At 40.3% G+C, this 27,402-nt stretch overlaps 1 protein-coding gene across 7 annotated transcripts in view; it reads left to right on the forward strand.

Annotated features, from left to right (window-relative positions):
- LOC122687615 (amyloid beta precursor protein) overlaps positions 1–27,402 on the forward strand; it is a 288,333-nt gene that overhangs the window by 81,948 nt on the left and 178,983 nt on the right. For all 7 annotated transcript variants that reach the window (XM_043893224.1, XM_043893225.1, XM_043893226.1 and 4 more), the window contains exon 3: positions 6,547–6,676. In XM_043893224.1, coding sequence (XP_043749159.1) covers positions 6,547–6,676 — 130 coding nt within the window. The remainder of the gene's footprint in view (positions 1–6,546; positions 6,677–27,402) is intronic.

Raw genomic sequence — 27,402 nt, forward strand, 5'->3', positions numbered from 1 at the left:
TATTTGCAACGGGGAGGCGGTGCACATATGTACTTAACCCAAATGTCAGGCACACTGCGATAAATACCAGAAAGCATTCCTGAAGTGGGCGAGAAGGATTCACATCTATTACACTGTGAGTGGAGGAGGTTTGTCCACGGGGGAGGACCCTCGTGGACCTCGGCATTTGAAGTGCAGTGTAAGGGTCTTAAGAAGAGTGTGCTTGTTGCATAGTGAGTGTGTTTATTCAGTGACTGCCCTGTGTAATTCAGGAAGGGTTTTTAGGAACTGCAGACTGTCTGCTTTTCAAGGAACTGACCCAAGCCTGCATTTGCTTCTGCTTTAAATACTGATTACTGAAGCGGTCATCATCTGAATTTTTTCATAATTAAAAAAGTAGCGATCAGTGGGCTCAAAGAGGAGACATTTTGGAAAAGGATGGGGGCCCTATAAAAATCAGGCTTTGCTAATACCTGCTGTTTTAGCAAATTCTCAGCAATGCTTGTTGTGTGAGCACTCTATGCATGCAACATACAAGTGAAATAGCTTAGGGATCTCAGATATCTGTATTTCCTATGTGAAGGTGTGAGATACCACACAGGAAACAGAATGCTTGTCATGAATTATTTGTCTCATGACATAAAAATGCTTCTTTGTCTCTGGTCATATACTGGCGCTGTTTAATAAAAAATAAGATACAGTCCAACTCTTTGCAACCTCATGGACTGTAGCCCACCAGGCTTCTCTGTCCATGGAGTTCTCCAGGCAAAATTACTGGAGTAGGTAGCCGTTCCCTTCTTCAGGGGATCTTCCTGATGCAGGAATAGAAACCGTGTCTCCTGCATTGCAGGCAGATTCTTTACCAGCTAAGCCACCAGGGAAGATATAGTATTTCAAATTTTTGTCAGAAACCTCAGTGTGGTTTTTATTGTGTTTTTTTGTTAGGTTTTTCTTTCTGACTTGGAAGTTCCTTGTGCCTGTGGTAATCACTGTGACTAACTGGGACTAGATGTGCTTCAGAAAAAATTACGTGTCTTTAATATTTGGTGTGCCTCCCCCCTTTTAAATAAACTTCCTGAATTGAGAACAGCAATTTTTTATTCTCTTGGGCAAATTCGAATTGATAGCTCCTTGTCTCAGGATAAAAGTGACTGCTGGGGTGGAAGCTACCACTTACCTTTTCATTGTTAAGCAGTAGGCAAACCATGCATGGGATTCATGTGGTTTCCTAATCTCCTCTAACTGTTAACAATCACTGATGTCCTCGTCCTAGAGAAAGAAGGTGAAGCACAGGAAATAACACATACGCCCTGGATTTTAGGATGGGAACTGGAAGGAAATTCTATGTTTAGCTGATCACTTTGTAAAGCTCTGGTGACGGTCAGGGAAGAGGCCCTGTCTTCTCTGATCGTTTTGTTGTTATTGTTTAGTCCATCTGTTGTATCCAACTCTTTGCGACCCCATGGACTGCAGCTCCCCAGGCTTCCCTGTCCTTCACCATCTCCTGGAACCTGCTCAAACTCATGTCCACTGAGTCGGTGGTGCCCTCCAACCGTCTCATCCTCTGTCACCCCCTTCTCCTCCTGCCCTCAATCTTTCCCAGCATCAGGGTCTCTTCTGATGAGTCTGCTCTTCATATCAGGTGAAGGTTTGGAGCTTTGGCTTCAGCATCAAACTTTCCAATGAATATTCAGGATTGATTTCCTTTAGGATTGACTGGTTTGATCTCTTTGCAGTCCAAAGGACTTTCAAGCATCTCCTTCAGTACCACAGTTGGAAAGCATCAATTCTTCAGCACTCTTTGATCTTAATTGGTCCATGTGCAATTCTATCTGCTAGAAAATTACCCACCAAATAAGTTACTGCTTTTTGTACCAGTTATTACCTTAGGACACTGAAAATGGCAATGTGAACCAGGCGTATACATATATATATATTTTTTTCTTATCAGTATGTTCCCTACAGATAGTTTTTTGGTTTTGAATTAAAACGAAGAAAATATGACTTGACTCTGCCTCCTGCAGGCACAGTCCTCCTTGGTAGAAAGCGAAGGCTCCTGAGAAAAGCCTCAGCAGGGTAGTATTTCTGTGAAGTGGCAGCTGGAACCCCTTTAGAAAAACGCAGTAACTCACACTTTACTGCACCCAGTGTTGTGTCCCTCAGGGCGAGCTCTCTGGTGTCACAGAGTTTATGACTCATGAGTGCTGTACTTTTGTGATGTAATAAACAAGGCGAGGTGGTGGGAGAATTATATTCCTTCCCCAAAAGCCACTTCACCTTTTATTCTGCTGGAGACAAAAAGCCATGGGGATGTTAAATTTTAGTGGCATTTTCAAGTTGAACAATGTCTGTGACGGAAATGCATGCATTGAAGTGTTAAGCTACTGAAGAACAAAATAAAATCAGGGGAAGGAGCTGTTTCCAGGTAGAGCTAAGTTGCTGGCAAGGGTTTTGGAAGAATGTTTCTCAGTACCCATCCAGGATCTGATTTACATATCCTTCTCTCTGTGTTTGCATAGCTTGTACCTCCCCGTTGAATTTGCCTCAGACTACACTGACCAGCGGCTCTGTTTTTTAGAGCAGTTTCAGATGCTGCTCTAAAAAACATTTCCCTGGTGGCTCAGCTGGTAAAGAATCCGCCTACAATGTGGGAGACCTGGGTTTGTTCCCTGGGTTGGGAAGATCCCTGGGAGAAGAGGAAGGCTACCCCCTCCAGTATTCTGGCCTGGAGAATTGCATGGACTTCATAGTCCATGGGGTCGCAAAGAGTTGGACACAACTGAGTGACTTTTTCACTTTCACACTGACCAGTGCTCTATTTTTCAGAGCAGTTTTAGATGCTGGCAAAATGGAGAGGGAGGTGCAGAGATTTCCTCTGTACCCGCTGCCCCGACTCATGTGTAGCTTGTCCCCTTTTCTCAACATCCCCCAGCAGAATCCTATATTTTTTACACTATTTATTTACATGTATTTCTTTTTGGCTGCGCTGGGTCCTCGTTGCTGGGCTCGGATTTTCTCTAGTGCCAGGCGCAGGCTAATCTTTGTTGTGCTGCGGGGGCTTCTTGTGTCTGTGGCCTCTCTTGTTGCGGAGCCCTGGCTTTAGACATTCACACTTCAGTAGTTATGGCCCAAGGGCTTGGGCTTCCAGGATGGCTCAGCGGGTTAAGAATCTGCCTGTGATGCAGGAGACTCGGGAGACGTGAGTTCGATCCTTGGATCAGGAAGAGATCCCCTAGAGGAGGAACCTGGTGGGCTGCTGTCTGTGGGATCACAAAGAGTCAGACACGATTTAGCACAGCACACAACAATAACGGGCTAAGTTGCCCCGAGGCACATGGGACCTTAAGTCCCCAACTGGGGATCAAACCCATGTACGCTGCATTGGCAAGTGGAGTCTCAGCCACTGGGCCACCAGGGAAGTCCCCAGAATAGTACACTCATTACAATTGATGAACCTCCATGGACACATCCGTATCATCCGAAGTCCATAGTTTACCATAGGGTCCACTCTTGATGTTGTGCATTCTATGAGTTTGGACAAATGTGTAATGACATGCATTCACCACTACAGTATCAAGTATCATACAGAATAGTTTCACTGTCCCCCAAATCCTTTATGTTCTTCTGTTCATCCCTCCCTCCCCCAATCCCTAGTAATCACTGATCTTGTTACTGTCACCCTGGTTTTGCCTTTTCCAGGACGTCACACAGCTAGACTCACACATGCATTTTCACACTGGCTTCTTTCACCTAATAGGCAACTAAGATTCCTCTCTGTCTTCTCATGGCTTTATACCTCCTTTCTTTTTCCTGCTGGCTAAAGCAGGAAAATCCATTGTCTGGATGGACCACAGTTCTCACTCGTTTTCAGTGCCTTGATTTTTTAACAGACTTGACCTCAGGTTTGGGATAGGATAAGGCAAGCGAGGCACTCAGGAATTAAGATAAGTCATATTTTCATGCACTATTTAAAGGTCAAAGATTAATGCCCCAAACTCCACAGCGAACAAAAGATCAACATTTTAAAGACAGGAAGTTCCCTCTGAACGTCACTGACAATCATTAGCAAAATTCCTTCTATCCATAACCCACACTATGGACAGTACCTTCGTGCTCTGAAACCTGCTTCTTCCCCAAAGTCACTGCTTCCCTCAGAGCCTTCTCAGGTCATTCTTTCCTTGCAGCCCTCCCAGCATTGACATAGGGATATCTTTCTTCTCCTGCATTTTCACTTCCAAACCATACTTTCCTTCTCCTCGCTAAAAAACATCCCCCACCCAACCTGTGGATGAACTAGTTCCCACCTCTCCTCCACCTGTTGGAGGCATCCAAAGGGCTCTTTCTGCCTCAGGGGCATCCCACTCAGTCTTCAGAGATTTTAGGCCCTCACTCTCTGTCATTCAGCCAACTGCATCTTTCCTCATTCTTAGCTGATTTTGCTATCAACCTCGATGCTCCAAGATTCCAGTTTCTCTGTTCCTTGATTTTCATTCCTCCAGCGATCTTGCTTTCATCATTCTTCAGCCCTTCCCTCTGAAATTCCTATTATAGTCCTTACAGATACCAATGACTGTACCTCCTACAGAATCTTAATTTCAACTCTCTGACTGTCCAACTACTGTCCAACTTCTTTCCACCCCGCTTTTATTTATTTTTTTTTTGGTACCTTTAGGACAGAATTCTGTAACCCACAGCAGGACTCATTGATATTACAGCCCTTTTAAATATATGTGTGTATATATATACATATCTAATTTATTTATTTTATTTGGCTCTGACAGGTCTTAGTTGCTGCATGTGAGCTCTTTCATCTTAACTGGGGGGACTGACCAGGGATTGAAGCCAGTCCCCCTACATTGGGAACATGGAGTCTTAGCCACTGAACCACCAAGGAAGTCCTAATACTGCAATCTTTGAACTGTGTATCCCACTCTTCCTACATCCCCACTTTAGATTTTATTATAACCCATCATTATAACCATTTCCTTGCTTCTGTCCTCTGTTCTCTATTTTCTCTCTTCATTGTATTTAACTGGCAAAACAGCAACCCTGGTGAAATGCAAGACTTATACAAGGGCAAGACCATTTTAGAAACTAATTTTTTATGTTTCTATTTTTCCTTCAAATCTCTTCTCATTATTATTAATAAACAGAAGTGATCTGATATTTTCCTAAACCCATTTTAGTTTATCAAGTTTTACATTTCTTTCCAAGTGCTCAGTAAACACCATGATTTATTGAGAACAATAATCAGAGTGAAGAGCTGTAGTTAGTTATCAAGGGAAGAGATTCATAAATGCAGTTCTTTATCTAAACGACACTCATGATAACTGTTTGATAAATTATTCTTATGTAAATTACTTTGAACAAAGAGAGGAATTTTTACAGGGAGAGCTTGCTGTGTGTCATCCTGTGTGTGAAATGTTTGCCTAGTTGACTAAGACAGGGTTGGGTTGAATTTCAGTCATGGTAATATTCTCAGGTGTATTTACCGTAACATTATTTAGGGGGGATCTCCCTGGTGGTCCAGTGGCTAGGACTCCACCCTCCCAGTGCAGGGGTCTGGGGTTTGATCCCTGGTCAGGAAACTAGTTTTCATATGCTGCAACTAAGACCTGGTACAGTCAAATAAATAAATGAAAGTATTTTTAAAAATTATTTTGGGCCTTACAGACTATCTTCTCACCCATTTACTTTGCATTGAAATGACCCCATATTTTAAGAGGACCCCCCGCCATGGACTGCAGTCCATAGGGCCACATCGAGCCGGACTGAGTGACTTAGCACGCTCGCACCTCCTCCTTTTCTATTTTACCTGCCCTAGAAAATATGTTTCAACAGAGAAGTCTGGCAGGCTACAGTCCATGGGGTCATACGAGTCGGACACGGCTTAGCAACTAAACCACAAAACCACTAGAAAATAGGTTAAAGGACTTCCCTGGTTGTCCAGTGGTTAAGACTATGCACTCCTAATGCAGAGGTCCCGGGTTTGAATCCTGATCAGGGAACTAGATCCCACGTGCTGCAGCTAAGACCCAGCACAGCCAAATAAATTTTAAAAAGAAAAAAAAAAAAATGTTAAGCTGGAATGGGTGCTTATAAAGTAGGAGTACTTGTAAATTAAAAGTTAGATTGCATCATGTTTTGAGTGAACGATCATTTACTTTACCCTGAATTCCCCAAAATGTTAGTTGCTCTATCCTGTCCAACTCTCTGTGACCCCATGGACTGCAGGCGACCAGGCTCCTCTGTCCATGGAATTCTCCAGGCAAGAATACTGGAGTGGGTTGCCATTCCCTTCTCCAGGGGATCTTCCCAGTCCAGGGATCGAACCCAGGTCTCCCGCATTGCAGGAAGATTTTTTTTTACCATCGGAGCCACCAAGGAAGCCCAAGCTTGACTACCGAATACATAGAGCCGGCCTGTATGTATATAGGCTGTGTATATATACACACCAAATACGTAGAGCCAGCCTGTACACCATAGGATAACAATAGTGTCTCATCAGGTGCCTGTGTGCCAGCCCTGCTCTGGGTAACCATGTCCCCTCTCTCTGTGCCCTCCCAGGTCTACCCTGAACTGCAGATCACCAACGTGGTGGAAGCCAACCAACCAGTGACCATCCAGAACTGGTGCAAGAGGGGCCGGAAGCAGTGCAAGACCCACGCGCACATGGTCATTCCCTACCGCTGCCTGGGTGAGCTGGCTGGCCTTGGAGCTGGTGTTGATGGGCGCTGGGCTTTGGGCATAAATGGGAAGGATGCTCCAATTATTAGATCAGATGTGCAGGCTCTTCCTTCAGCATGTTGCCACTCTGTATTGGACTTTATTTTGGACTCTTATTAAAGTATCCTGTGTCCTAATTTCCAGGCTTCCAGCCTCAGAATGAATTTACCTAGTGTGTTTATTTTAATTAAAAATCATAGACCTCTTCTACAACTGCTGAATGAAAATGTGTGGTGGTGGGGCTCAGGAATCTTAGTTTCACCGATTTCTGCAGGTGATTCTCCTGTATCCGAATTGTCTACAATTAGTAGAATTCAGACCTTGTATGTTTCTTGACATAGACTTCATAGAAGAGAGTGCCTAGTGTGCATTTTGCTAATTCTTAAAAAGCGCTTTCTACAACAGCCCACTACTCTTCCTGTTTGATGGGGTTGAGCAACTTTTGTTATTCTGCTTACATCAAACTGGAGGAAGCAGTTTGATCACTCAGATTTAAATGTGGGCTTTCACTTTTTACTGACTTACTTTAAACTGTTGTTTAAAAACTGAGTTGCTTTATGTGGTATCGTGTTTTTTCCTCTGGAAACACTGTCATACTCCACATTTAATCTGTCTTGGTTATTAGTTTCTTCCTGCGTGATTTTTTTTTTTAATGTAGCTAGGCAGTGGGGAAATCAGCAGCCTTTGATCTGATAGCCAGCATCTCTATGTTTTCCAGGAGTATATGCATTGGCAAGGCGGTTGTAAATAAGGACATAGGGATTTATCTGAGAGCGATGTGGACAAGTGTTGATACACATTCCAATAATGTCTTGTAAAAACTAAAAAGGGTCTTTAAGAAAAAGTCCCCAACAGCAAACTTAGAAATTGAGAATGACCAAGATTCTGTGATACTTGGGTCAAACGTGAACACTGTAAGAACCTACTGATTCCTGTAGATGCCTGCACACACTCTGAGACATTAACAGGAAACTGGGCTAATCTCCAGTGAATGAAGGTTTCATCTGGTGGATTTATGATAAAGAAAATATGCAAAACCAGATTCTTAAACATTTGGCAGTTGAAGAGTTTCCTTGTTCCTCATTGCAGAAGACAATACTTGTGATGTGTTTAGCCACTTTCCCAGGCCTGCTATAGTATCTGGTGTTAAATTAGCACATCAACAACACCTCTTCTTGACTACTCATGGGACTAGATGATCATTATATACTTCTAGTAGGTGCCTGGCCTGTATGAATCTTTTATCATGTTTTCTCATTTTATGAATCCCTGGTATTTTTCTACTGAACCCAAAATTAGACCTTAACATGACCGCAACAAGTGGAACATACGATGCCTCCAACTTTTTTATTGAGGTTAGATTAGAATTAAGGATTGTAGGTACTCCCTCACTCCTAGGTGATGGCAAATTTTCCATAAGTCTTTTTTTTTCCCCCTAATTTTTCAAATTGAACGAAATATTCTTTAAATTCTGTAGTAGCAGTGTTAGTTGCTCAGTTGTGTTCAGCTCTGCAACCCCACAAACTATTAACTCACCAGGCTCCTCAATCCATGTTATTCTCCAGGCAAGAATACTGGAGTCTTGGTATAGAATACTGCCATTCCTTTCTCCAGGGAATCTTCCTGACCCAGGGATCGAACCCAGCTCTCCCACATGGCGGGCAGATTCTTTGCCAGCTGAGCCACCAGGGAAATTCTGCAGTGCTTTACAATTTTCAGAAGTTTCACTGTCATGATTTCATATAGTCCTGTAACAACCTGTTTTTTTCCCCGCCCCTATAGTGTCCCTCCCTTCTCCCTCTACCCACTGGTAGCCACTAGTTTGTTCTCTTTATCTGTGAGTCCACTTCACTTTTGTTTTATTCATGGGTTTCTTGTATCTTTTAGGTTCCACATATAACTGGTATCATATAGTATTTGTCTTGTTCTGACTTACTTCACTTAACATTGATGCCCTCCAGATCTATTCATATTGCTGCAAAACGCAAAATTTCATTCTTTAACTAAAAGTATTACAAAAAGTGTTACATATAACCCCAACGAATATGCATAGTGAGTCTTGTTTTTGGGAAAAGGAATGGAAAAACATGTGTGTGATTTATGTATTTTTTAAATTCCATCCCAATACTTTGAATATTGTTTGTCCAGTTTTATTCCTTTCCTTCCTTTCCCTTTTGTTCCTTTCTTCTTTCCTTCCCTCTTTTTGCCTGCCTAGATTTAACATCCATTACACAGAGAGGTTATCAAGCATTTTGTACTTGCATAGGGCACCCATTGAAATACTTACTCTGTGACACAGGTGATGTTGGAGTTTTCAGTCTCACTTCACTGATACAAATATTGAAAGTCAGCAAGATTTAATTTCTTGCAATAACTCACACACCAGTTTAGCAGTAAAATCAGGACCAATGCCCAGGGATTTTTGATTCTCAATCCAGCATTCCTTCCAGTATCAGCAGAAAATTGTAGTAGAGCCAATAACCACCTGATTTATAAAATCAAATCATAGAGGAAAGACTATGAATTGGAGGCAATAACTAACTCTTAAAAAAATCCCACTGTAGAAATGTCTCATAAAGGCCACAGCCATGTCGCTAGAAGCTCCATGGTTTTCTTCATGTGATCAGGTTTCCACTTTATGGTAAGGATAGGCAACCTTCTTATATATGGGGCTTCTCAGGTATTGTTTGTTATTTACTCGCTAAGTCATTTCTGACTCCATGAACTGCAACACGCCAGGCTTCCCTGTCCTTCACCATTCTTAGAGTTTGCCCAAGCTCATGTCCATTGAATCAGTGATGCCATCCAATCACTTCATCCTCTGCCATCCTCTTCTCCTCTTGCCCTCAATCTTTTCCAGCATCAGGGTCTTTTCCAATGAGTTGGCTCTTCGCATCAGGTGACCTAAGTATTGGAGCTTCAGCATTAGTCTTTCCAATTTCAGGTGGCTCACTGGTGAAGACTCTGCTTGCCAATGTGGGAGACATGGATTCAGTCCCTAAGTCAGGGAGATCCCCTGGAGGAGGAGATGGCAACCCACTCCAGTATCCTTGCCTGGAAAATCCCATGGACAGAGGAGCCTGGAGGGCTACAGTCTAGGGGGTCACAGAGTTGGATACCACTGAGCAACTGAGCACACAGGAACATTTGTGTATTACTTCCTGCTTGAATAAAGAATTACTGTTTAGCATTACCATAAGTACCATCTAAAATTGCTGGCTGTATCCAAATAAATCCTTTACACAAAAGAGATTATTTTACTAAAGTTAATTCTGAGACAGATGCTACCTAGAAAGCAAAATAAGATTGTCTTTAATATTAAGCATACTAAAATTCAAAACAAAGCTAGAAGAGAGAAAAATGCCTGTCACGTTCAGCATGTAACCTTCCTGACCATCTTATCAGGGGCCGGATAAGTGCTACACTGGGTTATTTTTCTCTAAGCCATGTATTTGCCATGGGCATCCCTGCTCCACAGTGTCTTGTATCCCTTGTCTAGATGGAGAAAGTGAATTAGGTTGCTGTTGTCACTTTCTTTCCATGGAGTAGATGATTTCTCTTGGGAGTCAGCTGGCTTTCTCATTTCACGCTTTGCTTTTAGTTATGCCTCAGGCACCAGACGGTAAGATCTGTCTTAGTCATTTGAACATTTTATTAATTATCTCATACAGGATTCAAGCACATCATTATTTTTCAAAGCGAATATTTCCTTTGCAAAATGTTTGACTCCTTTCCATTTGGATTACTACTTTTCCTGGTGTCATAGATCCATGATTGAAATTGATGTTTTTCTGCATTTGCCACTGTCCAGGAAAGGCTAATAATTCAATTATAAGCAAAAAAAGATGAGTAGAAACTCTGGAATCATCTGCTGCTTTGGTTACCATTTTTATATGAAATACCAGCACTGTTTGAGTTGTATATATGTATTGTGACTCTCTCCAAGAGATAATGGGATATGAAATTTTTTAAAGTTGAGCTTATTAGAGGTTCTTCGTACAAGTAAATTATGACCTCAATAATTTACTGTTTGCTTTTATAAACAGCAGCTTAACTCATGAAAAGTATATTCTGTTTTTATTGCTTTTATTTTTTTCTATTGTTTTTAGATTGTTTCCATTTATATAAAGAGACAGGCAGATGCTGACATCCAAGAAAGTTTACAAGTCACATGGAACTTAAATTTCACATGGTCACATTTTCACCTACTTTATTTAAAAAGTAACTTCCCTGTTGGCTCATTTGGTAAAGAGTCTGCCTGTACTACAGGAGACTTGAGTTCGATACCTGGGTCAGGAAGATCCCCTGTGGAGGGAAATCGTAACCCACTCCAATATTCTTGCCTGGGAAATCCCATGGACAGAGGAACCTAGTGGGTTACAGTCGATGGGGTCACAAGAGTCAGACACAACTTAGCAACTAAACCTACCCACCTACCTTATTTAAAAAGAGCAAAAGTGCCTTTAGATTTAGTAACACATCAGCTAGAGTGGATGTAGGATATTTTGAGTTTTTAATTTCTCTATGTATTTGGAATCAGTACTATCATATCAGATCTGATGGTCTGGAAACACTTACTTTTCTGTGCCAACCAGTAAACAGCTGCTTCCTAGTTACATCTGCATAATTTCATCTTGGAAATTGTTGACTTGCTGTTTTAACGTAAATTTAATATGCTGGACCATAGTCTTTCCAGCTTTTAACCTCAAGCTGTGTCTTTCCTCATAGACTTATCCCGGTGTGACTGAGTTGAAGTGATTATGATAGGGAATCAAGAAAGAAATGGACTTCCATCAAAGTTCTCTTCGCACTCTGGGAACCTCTTTTAAGTGGTTTGCTGCTTACATCACTTTCTACCTACAACAGAGAAAGGAAACTGAATTTCCTTTTTGTGTTTACAACTCAATTCTCATCATGTTATTTCCCAAAACAACACATTTGAGATCTTTTCTGATTTTGTTTACTGTTTTGTCTAGCAAATAACTTTTCAAAGGACTATAGTGGAAAATATAGCTTGTATATGACAATTGTACAAGATTTGGGGGGATTTAGGGCACCATGTTTAGCTTTATACCATACGAATAACTGTAACCAAAAGGAGAATATGTCAGAAACACTCTTAGAGTGGTACAGACAAGTATTGTTATACTTCCTAGGACAGGAAAGTAGCTTAAACCCAGTGTAAAAAATGGAATTCACTTAGTTAACTCAGTCTATGCCACAAAGCCATCATTTCCATTATATTTTAATTAGCTAAATACATTTTAAATTTTTTATAAATAATATGTAAAAATATATAAATAATATGTAAAATATTAAAAAATTATATTAATGCCATCACAAAGTATAGGAAATTTTTGATGAATTTCTTCTTTAGGAAAAGAACTGAGAAATGCTTTTTTGTGGACTTGAAAGAATTTTAGTTTTGATCTTGTGAATTAGGGACAGCATATCTCTATAATATCTCCGGATAGTACCCATTATAAAGTATAACTATATTTCTTAGAAAGGGGAAGGTTAATTATTTCAAGCATAGTGAAGTGAAATGTGGGGAAATAATTTCTCTGAGGTATTTTAGCACATTTTTAAAAAGTAATTTTATATTTGTATATCATGAAAGAATTGACCATAAAGCATTGAGGCATAAAGTATGTACAGAAAGAAAAAATCATGAATGTTAGAAATGTCATAAAGATGACAGTCCCTGTGAAGCCCAAGTAAAGCTGTATTTCAATTTCAGTATCAAAGGATATGATGACATGTTCAAATTTTAGTACTCAGCACAACAAGCTCTCAATGTAGAGTCTAGAAATAAATTCTGTTATCTTTTTTTTTTTGACCTATTTAAATAAGCTTTTATTTATTTATTTTTTAATTAATTTATTTATTTTTTCAGTGGGTTTTGTCATACATTGACATGAATCAGCACCCTAGTCACAAGCAGCTTCATTACACTTTCCCTCTCTGCTATATCCCTTGATAAGTTTCAGCTCTTGCTGGTGGTGCAATGGGTCCTTTTTTTTTTTTATCCCCTCATCAGTGAGTCTCAGGCTTTAGCTGTGAAACCTGATGGTGAAGAGAAGTCCCAAGGCAACAGGTGTGCGGCAGTCTGGAGAGAGGCCAGTCCAGATTGGAGGAGAATGGGGCGCATCCCAGGAGGGCGTGCTCCAGGGCAAAAATAGCACTGAGGGGCCTGCCTGTACTTGAGTGGTTGTGGAGTTCTGTTACAGAGTTCAGGGAAGATGCAGTACTGAGGGGTGCAGAGAAAATGAGGCAAACAGAAAAACAGGGCGAGGATTAACTTTATGTAAACAAAAAGCCAAATTTAAAAGATAGCCAACAGTTGTAAGATGAAAGGAGATGCCATTCCCCGGGTCTGAGCAGTATGGAGGCAGTTACAGATGCCAGAGACGTGATAAAAGTATACTGGGAGGAACGTGGGAAGGGGAGGGATGGACTCACCTTCACATACGGAAGACTGGAAGTGGGAGAAGCAAAGAAAATACTATTGGATGCTGTTAACTCCGTACTATTTAAGTACAGAGTTCAGCAATAAACTCTGTAGCGACACAGCTAAATGACTTTTATTACCTCTTTTTGCTACAGAGAAATTTATCAAGGTGGCCTGTGGCAGGAAGAAGTTGAGTTTAGGCTTGCAGGCGCTATTGTCAATCTAGAAATCTTCTTTTAAGATTAGAAGTTGTGAGTGAAACTAGTGTTAGAGGTGTCCTTATTTAGCTTACTTTGAGTTGGGTAGAGTTAAACGGTGATTTCACAGAGCCGAGCTTGTTGCATATCGTGTACCAACTATAGAAGATGTTTGCTTCTCTTGGGTGAAACTTAAGACTCTTTCTCTATAAAATTACCTTTATATATGTGTACCTATTTTATACAATTTAGGGCAGAATTCCACTGTGTTAGATGTTGTAGAGGTTTGTAGTTGTGATTGTTTTTACTCTGGAAACATGCTGGTTGTCTCTGCTGATTTCACGACAGGTGTTTGTTCAAGGACCCAAGCACAGCATCATCAGAACTCCACCCCTCTTCCCCAGAAGTTTTCTCCTAAACACAATTGTGTTGAAATTTCTAATTGCAGTTAATGATTTGCTTTATTACCAGGTGGTAACAACTTTTTCTGTATGAGGAGGGATTGCTGTGAAAATAGGATGTAAAACTGGAGTGTACAATGGAGGTTTCTGGAAAGAGAGGCTATGGATCCTAAGGCATAATGTGTTCTGGGGACCATAATTTGTGTTGGTAGTATTGGTACATATTGTTGGCAAGTTAGAATAGAACTAAGATCGTTGACTATTTAAGTTTGAAATAGTATTTGTTGTTGTTCAGTCACTAAATCATGGCTTCCTGTCTCTAACTGTCTCCTGGAGTTTGCTCAGATTCATGTCTGTTGAGTCAGTGATGCCATCCAACCATCTCATCCTCTGTTGCCCTCTTCTTCTCTTGCCCTCAGTCTTTCTCAGCATCAGGGTCATTTCCAAAGTGTCAGCTCTTGACATCAAGTGGCCAAAGTATTGGAACTTCAGCTTCGGCATCAGTCCCTCCAATGAACACCCAGGACTGATCTCCTTTAGGATGGACTGGTTGGATCGCCTTGCAGTCCAAGGGCCTCTCAAGAGTCTTCTCCAAAACCACAGTTCAAAAACATCAATTCTTCAGTGCTCAGCCTTCTTTATGGTCCAGATCTCACATCTGTGCATGACTACTAGAAAAATTCATAGCTTTGACTATGTGGATGGACCTTTGTCGGCAAAGTGATGTCTCTGCTTTTTAATACACTGTCTAGGTTTGTCGTAGCTTTTCTTCCAAGGAGCAAGCGTCTTTTAATTTCGTGTCTGTAGTCACTGTCCCCAGTGATTTTGGAGCCCAAGAAAATAAAACCTGTCACTGTTCCTACTTTTTCCCCATCTATTTGCCATGAAGTGGTGGGACTGGATGCCATGATCTTTGTTCGTTGAATGTTGGAATAGTATAGAAATCACATTTTTATTCACAAAGACATTGAATTCATTTGATTGTTTCTTTTATGTGGTGCCTGGAAAAATATCTGAACAGTCAATGTGGTTTTAAGCCTTTAATTATGTCAGTTCTTTAAATAGATGGTACAGTTAGATTAGAGGAAAAACTCCTTATACTCTGGAGTAATGTTTTCATAAATTCTAGTAACATTCATTTAGTGCCTCAACGTCTTTTGAATTTAAATAGCAAATCCATAAGAAAGTAATAGGTTGGAGAAAGTTTTAAATTAGTGGATTTGAGGGCCTTTTGAGGGAAAAGAATAATTTTAGAGCAATGTTTAGAATAAACAATATGTGGTGCTGAAGACTAAGAAGGCTTTCCTGCAGTGCCTGTAACTTTGAAAATAATTGTTTTTAAGCAGAAAAGTTAGCTCTCTGAAAACTGAAATTTTTGTTTCATTCACTGAAACATAATTCCAGAGTTTTAAGTATGTCGTGGTACATTGAATAAGTGCATATTCAATGAATGAATTGAGGAGTTAGCTGAATATTTTTAAAGGAAGGAAAACTTAAAGAAGGAATAGCCTAATCACCAGGAAGACCAAGGTTATAAAACCACAATTTCACATGCCTAAATGAATCTACAAGATTACAGAAATAAATATTGATCAATAGAGGAAGAACAGGTTTTATTTAACAACCAAGAAGTAACATAAGAATCTCAGAAAAGGTAGAAACTAAGGTTTTTTTGGGTTGTTTTTTTTTTTTCTGAACCTGAATTAGAGAACATTAAACTCTTGTTTCTGAGGAACAGGGTCTAACCTAGACATATCTAGTTTAAAGACAGTATAAAAATTAATAAAAGAAAGGCTCTTTTAAGATAGAATCAGATCCCTCCCTCACCTTGACCCTCCATTGTGGTTTTAATTAGTGTTTTCCTGATGATTTATAACTTTGAATAGTTTTTATAAGCGTACTCGCCCATTTGGATATCCTCTTTTGTTAAAAGCCTGCATAAGCTTTTCACTCATTTGTTTAAAAAAGTTTGTTGTTTTTCTCCTTAATTTGTAGGATTTATTAGATAGGAATTCTTCTATGGAAACATGCATGGCAAATATTTTCTCCTTTTTGGGGGATTTGCTTTTTGAATCTCTTAAAAGTATCTTTTACTTAAAAAATCAAAATTTCTTTTCAAATCTCAGTAAAATAAAATAAAATGGAGTCAGGGGACTTCTTTGGTGGTTCAGTACTTGAGACTCCAAACTTCCACTGCAGGAGGTGCAGATTCGATCCCTGGTCAGGGGACTAAGATCTACCACATGCTGTGCAACTCGTCCATAAAATAAAAAAAATTTTTTAATTAAATTTTAAAAAGTAAAATGGAGTCAGGCATCCCTGAAGTGGGAGCTCTCATGCACACACCACCTGTCACAGCTTTACATTTCTGAGCAGGAATGTCTCTGATACTACACCAGGAGGAAGAAAGATTTTCCCCTGGCCCAACAACAGGCGTAGCCAATGGAGGACTCTGCAACTCGGCCAATGAGAAGGCATCCCCCGCCCTGAAAGCTCCATTTTCCTTCAGTGGTCTTTTGTTTAGATCAGCCACTCCTAACTTCCTTCTTTTCCTGTATAAAGTAACCTTCCTCTCCTTCATTTGCCAGGCTAGCCTGATTTTTGCTATAGCTTAATTATCCCAAATTGCAATTCCTCTGCTATTTCTGAATAAACTCATTTTGCTGGTAAAATAACTGGCTGTTATATTTTAAAGGTTGACACCCATATTATCAGAGGCATCTGAATTCAGAAATAAGAGATTCTTTGGGGACAGTGTCCTTATCTTTAGCTTTTAATTCTTATAATAAAGGATTATTTGAACAGAAACCCACTTCTAAGTATCATTTATAATGGTAATGAAATGTAAAAGCTTATTTCAGATTTTTAGTTAGGATAATCTGTATGTAAACTAATCATTAATTCCTATCATAATTGAAATGCCTTTTTTAAGTGATGAGGTGAATATGGTACTGAGTAGGTGTTTGATGTATAGATATTAATTACTCCCCTTATAGAGGTTTAAATATTCTCGTGACACTAAAATTTCAACCTTCTTACTGATTTATTAATTAGGGGTACATGTATTTTCAAAAATCTTACCCAGCTGGAATTCCCCTAAATCTTCCCCTTCAGTCTTAACTACTTTGGCAGAATATGGTCCACCCTTGTTTCGGGTTTGAGGAATCTTTTTGGCTGTCACTGAAGATCCTCTTCTTTATTGTATGATAGCTTCATCAGCTCTAGGTTGCTAGATTTCTATGAGTGCATCGTGTGACTCTTTCCTCTGGCTTTACTGAAAGTAGAATTACTTGTTATTCATTGCTTATGATACTCTGCATTCTCTAAGCATATTTAATACATAGTCTCAATGTGCAGTCTGCCAAGAAGTTATCCTGTATTTTACCATTTAAATAACTTTAGCTGATTTTTCTTTTTCTATTCTTGGTTCTCATTGCAAATTTTCAGTCCAAATTCTCAACTGAAGCATGGTAGTAGCGCACATAGCAGCTTCCCAGGTGGCTTCACCTGGCAATGCAAAAGACGCAGGAGACGTGGGTTCGATTCCCGGGTCAGGAAGATCCCTTGGAGAAGGAAATGGGAACTCTCTCCAATTTTGTTGCCTGGAGAATCCTGTAGACAGAGGAGCCTGGCGGGCTACAGTCTATGGCGTTGCAAAGAGTCAGACACAGCTGAGGGCAAACAACACCAGTGCACAAATTATCTTCAGTAGCCTCTTTAACTTCATTGTATCTGATCTTTAGCTTCATTATGACCTTTGGTCAGTAGGCCCTTTATTTCATTTGCTATATCAGCAATTTTTAGCCTTCTCATATTTTCCTGTCCGTCAGAGACCCCTGGGTCCCCATGTCGTAACGTAATCCCGGGTCTTTGACATCCACCCTTGCTCTGCCCATTGACAGCTGTACTTCTTAATATGCTAGTCAGTCATTCCTATTTTATCTTTGCAGCGTCCACCTTCCTCCAGTCAGCTGTTGTCAAGCATCCATCCCTTCACCTCCGGTGAATGAGGTCTTGGCTCAGACATTTTTTTGTCCTTCTCAGTGTCTCAGCAGTATCTAACCCTGTTGATCACTGCCTCTTCCCACACCATTATTTTGCTCTAGCCTTTGTCAATCTCTGCTGACTCCCATTATTCCTCTGGCTCATTTTTTCTGCAGCCTTCTCAATACTGATGTTTATATGAGTCCTCCTGGGTTGTTCATTTTCTCACAGTATACTTACTAGGAAACCTCATCAGTGCATTGGTTTCCCAAAGGCCTGGCTTAATGAATCCTGAGTTATTAAATCCAGGCCAGGCCTCCAAGTACCTACTGGTCATCAGACTTGCTATGACTCCCAGAATCTTGGTAATTAGCTTTGTCCCTTCAGGGCAAGAGCATGCAGTATATTGCTAATACTGTGCAGAGTATTGGCTTTTAGTTTTCATGGACATTTCCTCTAAGATGTATATGAGATTTCCTTATCAGTAAATGATGGATTTGGGCATCTTAAACACAGAACACATAAGCATGGGATATGCATCTTTTATTTTTCTCTGTTGGTTTGTTGTATCATTTATTTAGTGGATAAAAATCTGTTTGAGGCAAAAGATAAGACGGTTTTCAGCTTTTCTTAATGGCTCCTGGACTCTCGATTTCATGCAAAGGAATTAATTGAATTTGAATGAGTTTAATGTAGAAACATAGCTGTTTATGCAAAAGTACCCCCTCATCCTGGGCTATCACCATCATCAAGGGCTTTTGTTGTTTTGTTTTTCTTGGCTTTTCTGCAGGTTAATGACAACTTCTATGTAAGAATAAGATGAATCAAACTTACATCTCTAGGAAATACTTATGTAGTCATTTCTTACACCTTTTAAAGAAATAAAGATACGCAGTCAAGCAAATTCTCTCTTAAGATTTGACTTTACAAAACATTTTTCAATATTTTAACTTAAACATAAATTTCTTATAAAACATATTTTTTGTACAGTTGTGATATCAGTGTTGGAATTACCATATTATGCTGTGAGGACATCTTCCATTTGTACTAAGATTTTATAACTGGGAAGAAGAAAATTATGTCATCTAGAAGCAAAGCATGAAAAACAGTCCTAATGTAGTACTATGTTAATTAACCAACTGCCTGAATGATTCAAAAATGGTAGGATAGTCTAATCAAGTGCTCAGAATTCCAAGAAAACACATATAAGAAGTGGGCAGCAGAGGATGAGCTGGTTAGATAGCATCACTGACTTCATGGACATAAATCTGAGCAAACTCCAGGAGAAGGAAATGGCAACCCACTCCACTATTCATGGCTGGAAAATTCCATGGACAGAGGAGCCTGGAAGGCTACAGTCCATGGAGTCACAAGGGCCAGACTCGACTGAGCGACTAACCCCCTACCACCACTGGGAGATAGTGAAGGACAAGAAAGACTGGCGTGCTGCAGTCTGTGGGACCCCAAAGAGCCAGACATGTCTTAGCAACTGAAAAGCAACAACAAATAGTGGATCGTTCATTTGCATATGAGAACTGTTACTAAGATATCTTTTGTACTGACTTGGTGTACCGTTGACTTTTCTGTACATCAGCCCCGTCTTCGCAAAGAGATGACCTTCTGTATATAGATTTTAAATTAGGTGTTTTCTAGACTGAGCATGCAGGCAAGGCTTTGTATAAATAGCCAACTCCTTTGTTAGGGAAATTTCAAAGCTAAGGCTTTGAAATATCCACACAGTTTGAACATCAATCAAAAATGAAACATCTAGAAATATCATGTAATAGTGTGAATGGGAAGGGTGTCAAGCCAAGAGGGGGAACCGACCTTACACTTCTTTTGACTAGGAGAAAGGCAGACATGCCTACCTGCCTTGTGGAAAGGTTACCTTGAGTACACACATTAAACTGTTAAGTGGGTCACCTGGAGCTTTATATAATGTAAATCCAATGACCTGTTAGCCTGACTACATTATTAGAAAGCCTGCTTTGGGCCAGAAAATAGCAAATCACTTATACATTTCTTAGATGATTCCGATAACCAACTCTTCTTACCAAAAATCAAGTCTTCCGTCAGCATTTTCCCAAAACCACAACATTTCCAGGTTAAAACAACTGAGACCTTAAGTATAATTTTCCTTTGATCTACTTTTTAATCATCTTTACAATTTTGAATGAAAGACAGAAGCTGTAGTGTTTGGAATGAGAGATACCCTGAAATTACTGCTGTATTTGAAAGCCTTAATCATATATAATTTCCTCGTTTATAAATGTTAAATCTCAAATGAGAGATTTGCCTTCTTCAAACACGTTTTGTGTGCCTTTTCTGTGCAACAAGGCCTTCCTTTGAAAAGCTTGTTCAGACTTAGTTTTGATTCAAAGCCTGAGCTTTTGCATGCCTGGAATTCTTGCTCCTCAAAATATTTGCTCCCTGGAGAGGTCAGCTGAAGATGGAGTTGTCATGTAACTATGGACCATTGACCTGGAAGATGTTTAGGTAACGGAATGAGCTTTGGCAGAGTTCCACTGCTTTCTAGTTGAGGGGAGCCAGGAAAGGATGGCAGGGCTGGCTGTGTTTGGATGGGAAGAACTTGCTTAAAAATCTTTGAAATCTGAATGCACCTTCATTTGATGCCTTTGCCTTATTGCTTAGGAGCATTTTAAACTGCAGCATCCCTAGGTGGGCTGTAGCGTGTAGTGGCGCATATTGAAGTGATCCTGCATCTAAACAAATGCATTCACCCTCTGCCTGGTGAGTAGAATCTGAATGATGCCTGTACTCTGTTAGGAACAGACGTTTTCATTACAAAATTCAGTCAAGCAGAAAAGTAGCAAAGTGAGCAGAAATTTTCGTTTATATCCATGATTGAAGTTGCAGTGATAAAATTGCTAGGTTCAAGAATAGCCTTGTCCTCATTCTGTTATATGACACGGGGGATTTGGTCAATACGGAAATAGTTTTGTGATACTTAATTATTGAGGAAGATGCTGATGAATAGTTTTTAAGTGTACATATCTTTTAACTGACCTTAGTTCCCCCCGCCCAGGGTTTTTGTAGTATCTTTAAACAGATTCCAGTACCCCCTTATTATCAAGTCCATTATTTATTTGTTAAAATATGGGCTTTATGTTCCATTACCATAGAGATCCACAGTAATTTCTTTGTCTTTACTTGTGAGCATCACCAGCTGTGGGGCTTTCAAGTGACTCAGTGGTAAAGAACCCACCTGCCAATGCACGAGACGCGAGTTTGATCCCTGGGTCAGGAAGATCCCCTGGAGGAAGGCATGGCAACCCACTCTATTATTCTTGCCTGGAGAATCCCATGAACAGAGGAGCCTGGCAGGTTACAGTCCATGGGGTCACAAAGAGCCAGACATGACTAAGCAACTAAAAAACAACAACAAATCAGCAGATGAAACAGAACTCAGATAACTGGGGCCAAACCTAGACACCACCATCATAAGAGACTGGATTAGAGAGTGAGATCAGGATTTTCCAATTTCTCTTCTAAAAAGTTCATGATGTACCTTTCGGTGTATGTAGTAATTTGCTGCCCCAAGCCCTCTTCCTCTGAAGTCCACAAATTCAGTTCTTTCAGTTCTCTCAGGAGCAGCGAGCCCTGGCAAACTGATCTACAGTAATGAAGCTAAGTCTTGTTTACAAATCTAAGTGGCAGTTCCTAAGTCCACAGTCGAATGGTAACTGAGGGAGAGATTCTTATTTGGCCAGATCCATCCCCAGTGAAAAGACCATGTGATTTTTGAAGGATGATTCAGGACTGGGTTATTTCTAAAACATTTTTTTATTGAAGAGTTTGATGAATCATGTATACTTTTTTTTTTAAATTCTGTGAGATATTGTGTCCCTCTTCCCTAGGTCGTGATTTGAGTACAGTGACAGAACTCCAGTTCTTTCTGCTATGCTTAAACAAAGCCCTGGGAATTTAGAGCAGTGTTCTCATGCCAGTGAAAGGTTGTGCTAATTCCAAATACCGCATCCTAGATACTTCCTGGCTAGCTCTTTTGTTAAATGCCGTGATATCTTTTTTTCTGCGTCATTCTCTCCTTATCTACTTCCTGTTGCCCCGAATAGTTTTGCATCTTTTTAGGATATAACTTTTGTTTCTGGAAAGTTTTGAATTAGAACATCCCTGAAATACAGGGTGACATGTTTTCCTCTGATTCTTAGGAGACACCCCCACTATCTCCTGAAACTAGACATTTCAGGTCTAGGCTAGACACAAGAGAATCCAGAAGGCACTTAATATGCTCCCAAGGGGCACAGTGTGGCAGTTGGGTGTCAAGGGGTCTCCCAGATAGAAGAGGTTTGGGCTGGAACAGCCAAGTCGGGGCATCGACAACACATGGAGTGGTAGCTGGTTGTAAGCCCCGATGATGAATAAGGTGTCAAGGGTACTAGGACAGACCAGCAGGGAAATGGAATGAAGCCAGTGAAACTCCTCTGCTAACCTTAGTGAGTGATGAAGAACCCAGGACATGGGGTCATGATGAGCAGATGCATAGATGGAAAGGAGAGGGGAGGGCTAGAACAATGTTTTTTATACTCAGGAAATGGTTTTACTAGAATTCTGAATTTTGGAACGTTTGTACATGTGACATGATCTGAGATCCATCTTCAGGAATATGGATAGTTGGAGTGGAGGTACAGCCCTTGGGGATAGAGACATTAATCGGTGATAAATATTTTGGGACAAAATAGAAGCAGAGTATAATGGGAAAGGGGACCCGGGTTCTACAACCAACTTGTCAGCAGGCATCACCCTTTGGAGCTCCCTCAATATACTGAAAGTCATATGATGCACAGTCTTAGAAATCTCCCGAGCCTTCATCCGAAAGTGGTATTGGACTTCCCTGGTGGTCTGATGGTTAAGAATCCTGACTCCCAATGCAGGGGACACAAGTTCAACCCCTGGTCCAGGAAGATTCCACATGCTGTTGGGCAGCTAAGCCTGTGTGCCACAACTACTGAAGGCATCACCCTCTAGAGCCCACGAGCTGCAGCCCCTGAAGTCTGAGCGCCCTGGGGTCCGTGCTCCGAAACAGGAGAAGCCCGCACACCTCAGCTGGAGAGTAGTCCCTGCTCAATGCAACTGGAGAAACCCTGCACACAGCAGCGAAGACCCAGGGCAGCCACAAATAAATAAAGAGTTTTTAAAAAGGAAGAAAGAAAGGAGCAGAACAGGAACTGAGGAGGTGTCAGTGGTGGGAAAGAACCCAGATGAAGGTGAAGTGGTGAAGAGTAATGGTTACCCTGAGAGGTGCCTTCTCTCCCCAACCCATGTCTCCCAGGTCAACAAAGTGGATGAAGCCACCCAGGCTAATAGGGTGTGAGAGGGTGGAGAGTCATCTCCCGACTCCAAAGCAAAGGGATCCTGGGAAAAACCGAAAGAAGGCGTGATCGTCAATGATGAGGTTGAACAAGAAGTGCACGATGAGAACTTCAAAAAGTGTGCAAAGATGAAAAAGACCGTGAAAGGCAGGAAGCTGGAAGGCCTGAGCACCTTTTCAAATGTTAAGAGAGTCTCTTAGTTGAGGAAAAAGTGCTCCCTTGAGCGTTGTGCTTCCCAAGGATTCGGAAGACTCTCGAGTTGGGAGAGGAAGTTGATGAAACAGGTGAGGTAGAGCGTCCCCTTGAAGAAGTTGGCCCCCAGAGTCCTCTGACATCTTCCAAAGAAAGGTTTTATCAAAGAAAGGATAAGAAAGGCCTTGTCCAGCCTTATAGGATCATCAGGGTGCCACCTGAGAGCTACAGTGAAGCCGTGCTGAATGTGAGCACATCTCCAGGGTTTACCAGGCGAAAGGACAGGGTGACTGAGATCCCTTATAGCAGGCTATGAAGGGAACGTGTCATGGCCAAGCAGGAAAGATTGGAGTCCAAGAGAGCCTCGCACAAGTCACAGAAATGTGACCATGAGAGTTCAAAAACCATGGTACCTCACAAAGTAACATTCAAGGAAGATGCTCTAATACCCAGCAGAACTGGAGGAAACAAATTGCTGAGTTCCAGCTGTAAAGAAGAGCTAGATACTGCATCATCATGATAGGTTAAATGTGTGATCTCTCTGTCTTTCTTAACTTAAACTACTAAAGTTATTATACCAACAAACAAGTTGTGAAAATGTGATATTCTAAATAAAGCCTTTGCATGGGGCTTCCGTGATGGCTCAGACAGTAAAGAATCTGCCTGCCATGCCGGAGACCCAGATTCTATCCCTGAGTCAGGAAGATCCCCTGGAGAAGCAAATGGCTACCCACTCCAGCATTCTTGGCTGGCTGGAGAATTCCATGGACAGAGGAGCCTGGCGGGCTATAGTCCATGGGGTTGCAAAGAGTCGGACACAACTGAGCGACTAACACTTTTCACTCTTGCCTTTGAAATCATAAGTTGTAAAACAGCAAATGAATTGTATGTGGAAAAAAAATAATTGAATGGTGGTCTCTTCCCTTATATTGCTTCCACATAAGGTAGATTTTGGCCCAATAAGGAATTGCTTATTGTTCTTTGTACAGTATTGTACAGTTCCAGGAGCTGATGGTCAGTTGGTATTTGATTCTAATCTAGTACAGTTGCTGAAAGCAATGTTCTCCGTGTGGGTGTCCAGCACAGGAATGGAACTGGCAACTGAAAGGTCACCATGGAGACTTGTGGAGGCCGTTGAATCCTCGGGTATGACTGATAAATCTGAGAAAGTCCAAGCAGAAAGTTGAGGACAGAGTCTTCCTTTGTAATCAGTTGTTCAGAGAGGAGTCGATGAGAGGGACAGGATGACTAGCTTCAGACAGAGAGTGGGAGGACAAATATTGCCTGAGAAGACATAACTTAAGGAAGAAAGTGATATGGCAGAGAACTCACAGCTGATCTGAGGGCTGAGAAGACACTCAAGCACTTGTTGCTACTGACCTTGAAAAAAGAATTATTGGAGATCCTTGAAGTGAGGCCAGATGGTGATGAGCCAGGAAGAAGGGCAAGTCAGAGGCTTCATAATGACAGTCCATAACTTTATTGAGAAGTTTATCTGTGAAAATGCCTCTTCCTGTTTTGATTATAGCCTGCCTCACACATAGGTTTCTGAGTAAGGTGTGTGGACAAAACACACTGTATGTTTTTACTTCTCTGTATAATTTAAGGTTTTGGTGATCACTGGTGGTTCTCTTGCGTCCTCAAGCATCAGCCTGATTGGTATTTTGTTGTCAATTATGTGGGTTTTTAAAAGCCCCGTGATATAACCCCAATTAATTGCATCTTTAAAACCTATCAATTATGGAACTTTTTAAAAAGTCAGAAAGAAAGAGAAGTGTTGGGAGGAAACAACCAGTGAGGATACTTGCATTTTCAAGAGATGAAATAGAGAATTTAACAGGATATCTTTTCAGTATGTGCCTTTCATGTCATCTCTCAAAAATATAGAAGACTGAACTAGGCTAATGATGAGTAGATATGAAGGAAACCTTATTTAAATGTCTGCATTTGAATTAATTGCATGATCATGAGTACAAATTATAACTGATGTTTGCTGGTAAATAGAGTTAACCATAGTAACAAATTTAATATCCCTTTCAGTGATTAAATATATGATATTGTGATGGCATATAGAACTATGCATACAGTCTTCCCAGTATATTCAGTCTTATGTTTATTTCTGCTTAGACCTGTTTCTTTGGAGTTAGTTTCCCCTATAACCTCAACTTGTCCCCATTCCACTCATCATTCCTTGAAAGGTAGCCTTGATTTCAAAAACTTGATGCTAAGCTAGTCTGCCCCATGGTGACCACTGGCTATTGAGTGCTTGAGATATTCTGGTTTAAAGTGATGTGTGCTATAAGTGGAATATACCCATCAAATATCAAAGAGTTAGTCTTGGCAGCGGGGGTGGTGGTGAATGTAGGCAGTCTTAGTATTAACTTTTTACATTGATTACATTGTTGAAATGATAGAAACTGTGCTATACCGGGTTAAAGAAATTGAGAGAACAGAAGTCTGAGCTGAGAGAATGCACAGGAATCCATCTCTGACATGGGGATTGGGGAAGAGGGGACTGGACTTGCTTAATAGGTATAGAGTTTCAGTTTTGCAATATGAAAACAGTTGTGGAAACTAGTTTCACAATAATGTGAATGTACTTAATGCAGCTGAACTGTACACTTAAAAAATGGTTACAATGGTAAATTGTATGTTATGTGTATTTTACCTCCATTAAAAAGAAAAAGTTACTCCAAAAAGGGTTCTATAATGCAATAACCTGTGACTTTAAAAAAAAACAAAAACACCTTAATAAGATTAGTTATAATGGATTCTGTTAAGTAGACCTATGCTACCTGAAGGAACAGCTGAATCCAGTCACTTGGGAACTTGTTATAAAAACAGAATCAGCCCCACCTGGACTTGTCCAATCAGAAACTGCATTTTAACAAGATCCCCTGGTGATTCAAGGGCACGTTAAAGCTTGAGAAACTCTGCTCCAAATCATCTCTTAAAGTGTGGTCCATGAACTGCCTGAATCCGAATCCCTCTGGGGAAGTGTGTTTTCACACGCATGCCCCGCTCACGGATCCGGTCCAGGTCTTGGGGCCAGAAGGGGATGGATCTGCAGTCCAATCAAGCATCCCAGTGACTTTGAAGCAGCTTAGAGTTTGAGAACCCCCTGACCTGGAAAGATTATTTTCATAATCGTATCTTTGATGTTGGGGTAATTATAAATATGAGTAATAAGAAGATCCATTATTAATAAAATCAAGAATATGAATAATAACTCCATAAAAAAGAGGCAACAGAACAAAACACATAACTAATCTTGGGTGGTTTGGTGAGAAAGGCATGATTCAGAATTTATGAAATATTGTAATACTTTGCTGAAATAGTGAGCACTACTTAGAGTCAAGGTCCAAAGTTGAAGCTGATTCTCTTTTTAACTAGGCGAAACCCCATGAGGGTTCAGATTTCTTAATTTGTAAATGTGAATTGAATTTGATCAGTGACTTTTACATTTCTAACACCAGGTTAAACTTGGAAAGCAAAGAATTTCCTTTACAGGGACTTCTCCGGGGGTCCCAGTGGTTAAGACTTCACCGCCCAGTTCAGGAGCCACAAGTTCAATCCCTGGTCAGGGAGCTAAACTCTGACATGCCTCTTGGTCAAAAAGCTGAAACATAAAATGAAGCTATATTCTAACAAATTCAATAAAAACTTTAAAAATTATCTACATCAAAAGAAAATCTTTAAAAAAATTTTTTATAAAGCATTTCCTTTAAAATTAATAAATGTGTGATTATTCAGAAACTCTGAAAGTTTTTACAGGAATTTAAATGCCACCCATGCACAAATTATTGAAAAAGAAAATTTGCTAGGAAAATCTAAAACTAAGCTTTGTCTAGCTATTTTAGATGTCGTAGAAGAGAAGCCTGTGTTAGTAAAGATCTTTTATTTTCATAAAAAATCATATATTCCATAAAATTTCTTTTGCCTTCACTGCACCAAATCACTAATTAAGATGTTACAGTCAAGATTTTTCATATAATTTGTGTTCTATTGAAAGTAATGTCTAAAGAATTAAAGTATTAAGATAAAATTTTATTAAAATATATACAATTTAAATTTTTTTATCCTTTTTTAAATTAATTTATTTTTTATCAAAGGACAATTGC

The sequence above is a fragment of the Cervus elaphus genome, chromosome 31 (genome assembly GCF_910594005.1).
Source record: "Cervus elaphus chromosome 31, mCerEla1.1, whole genome shotgun sequence".
NCBI classification, from domain to species: domain Eukaryota; kingdom Metazoa; phylum Chordata; class Mammalia; order Artiodactyla; family Cervidae; genus Cervus; species Cervus elaphus.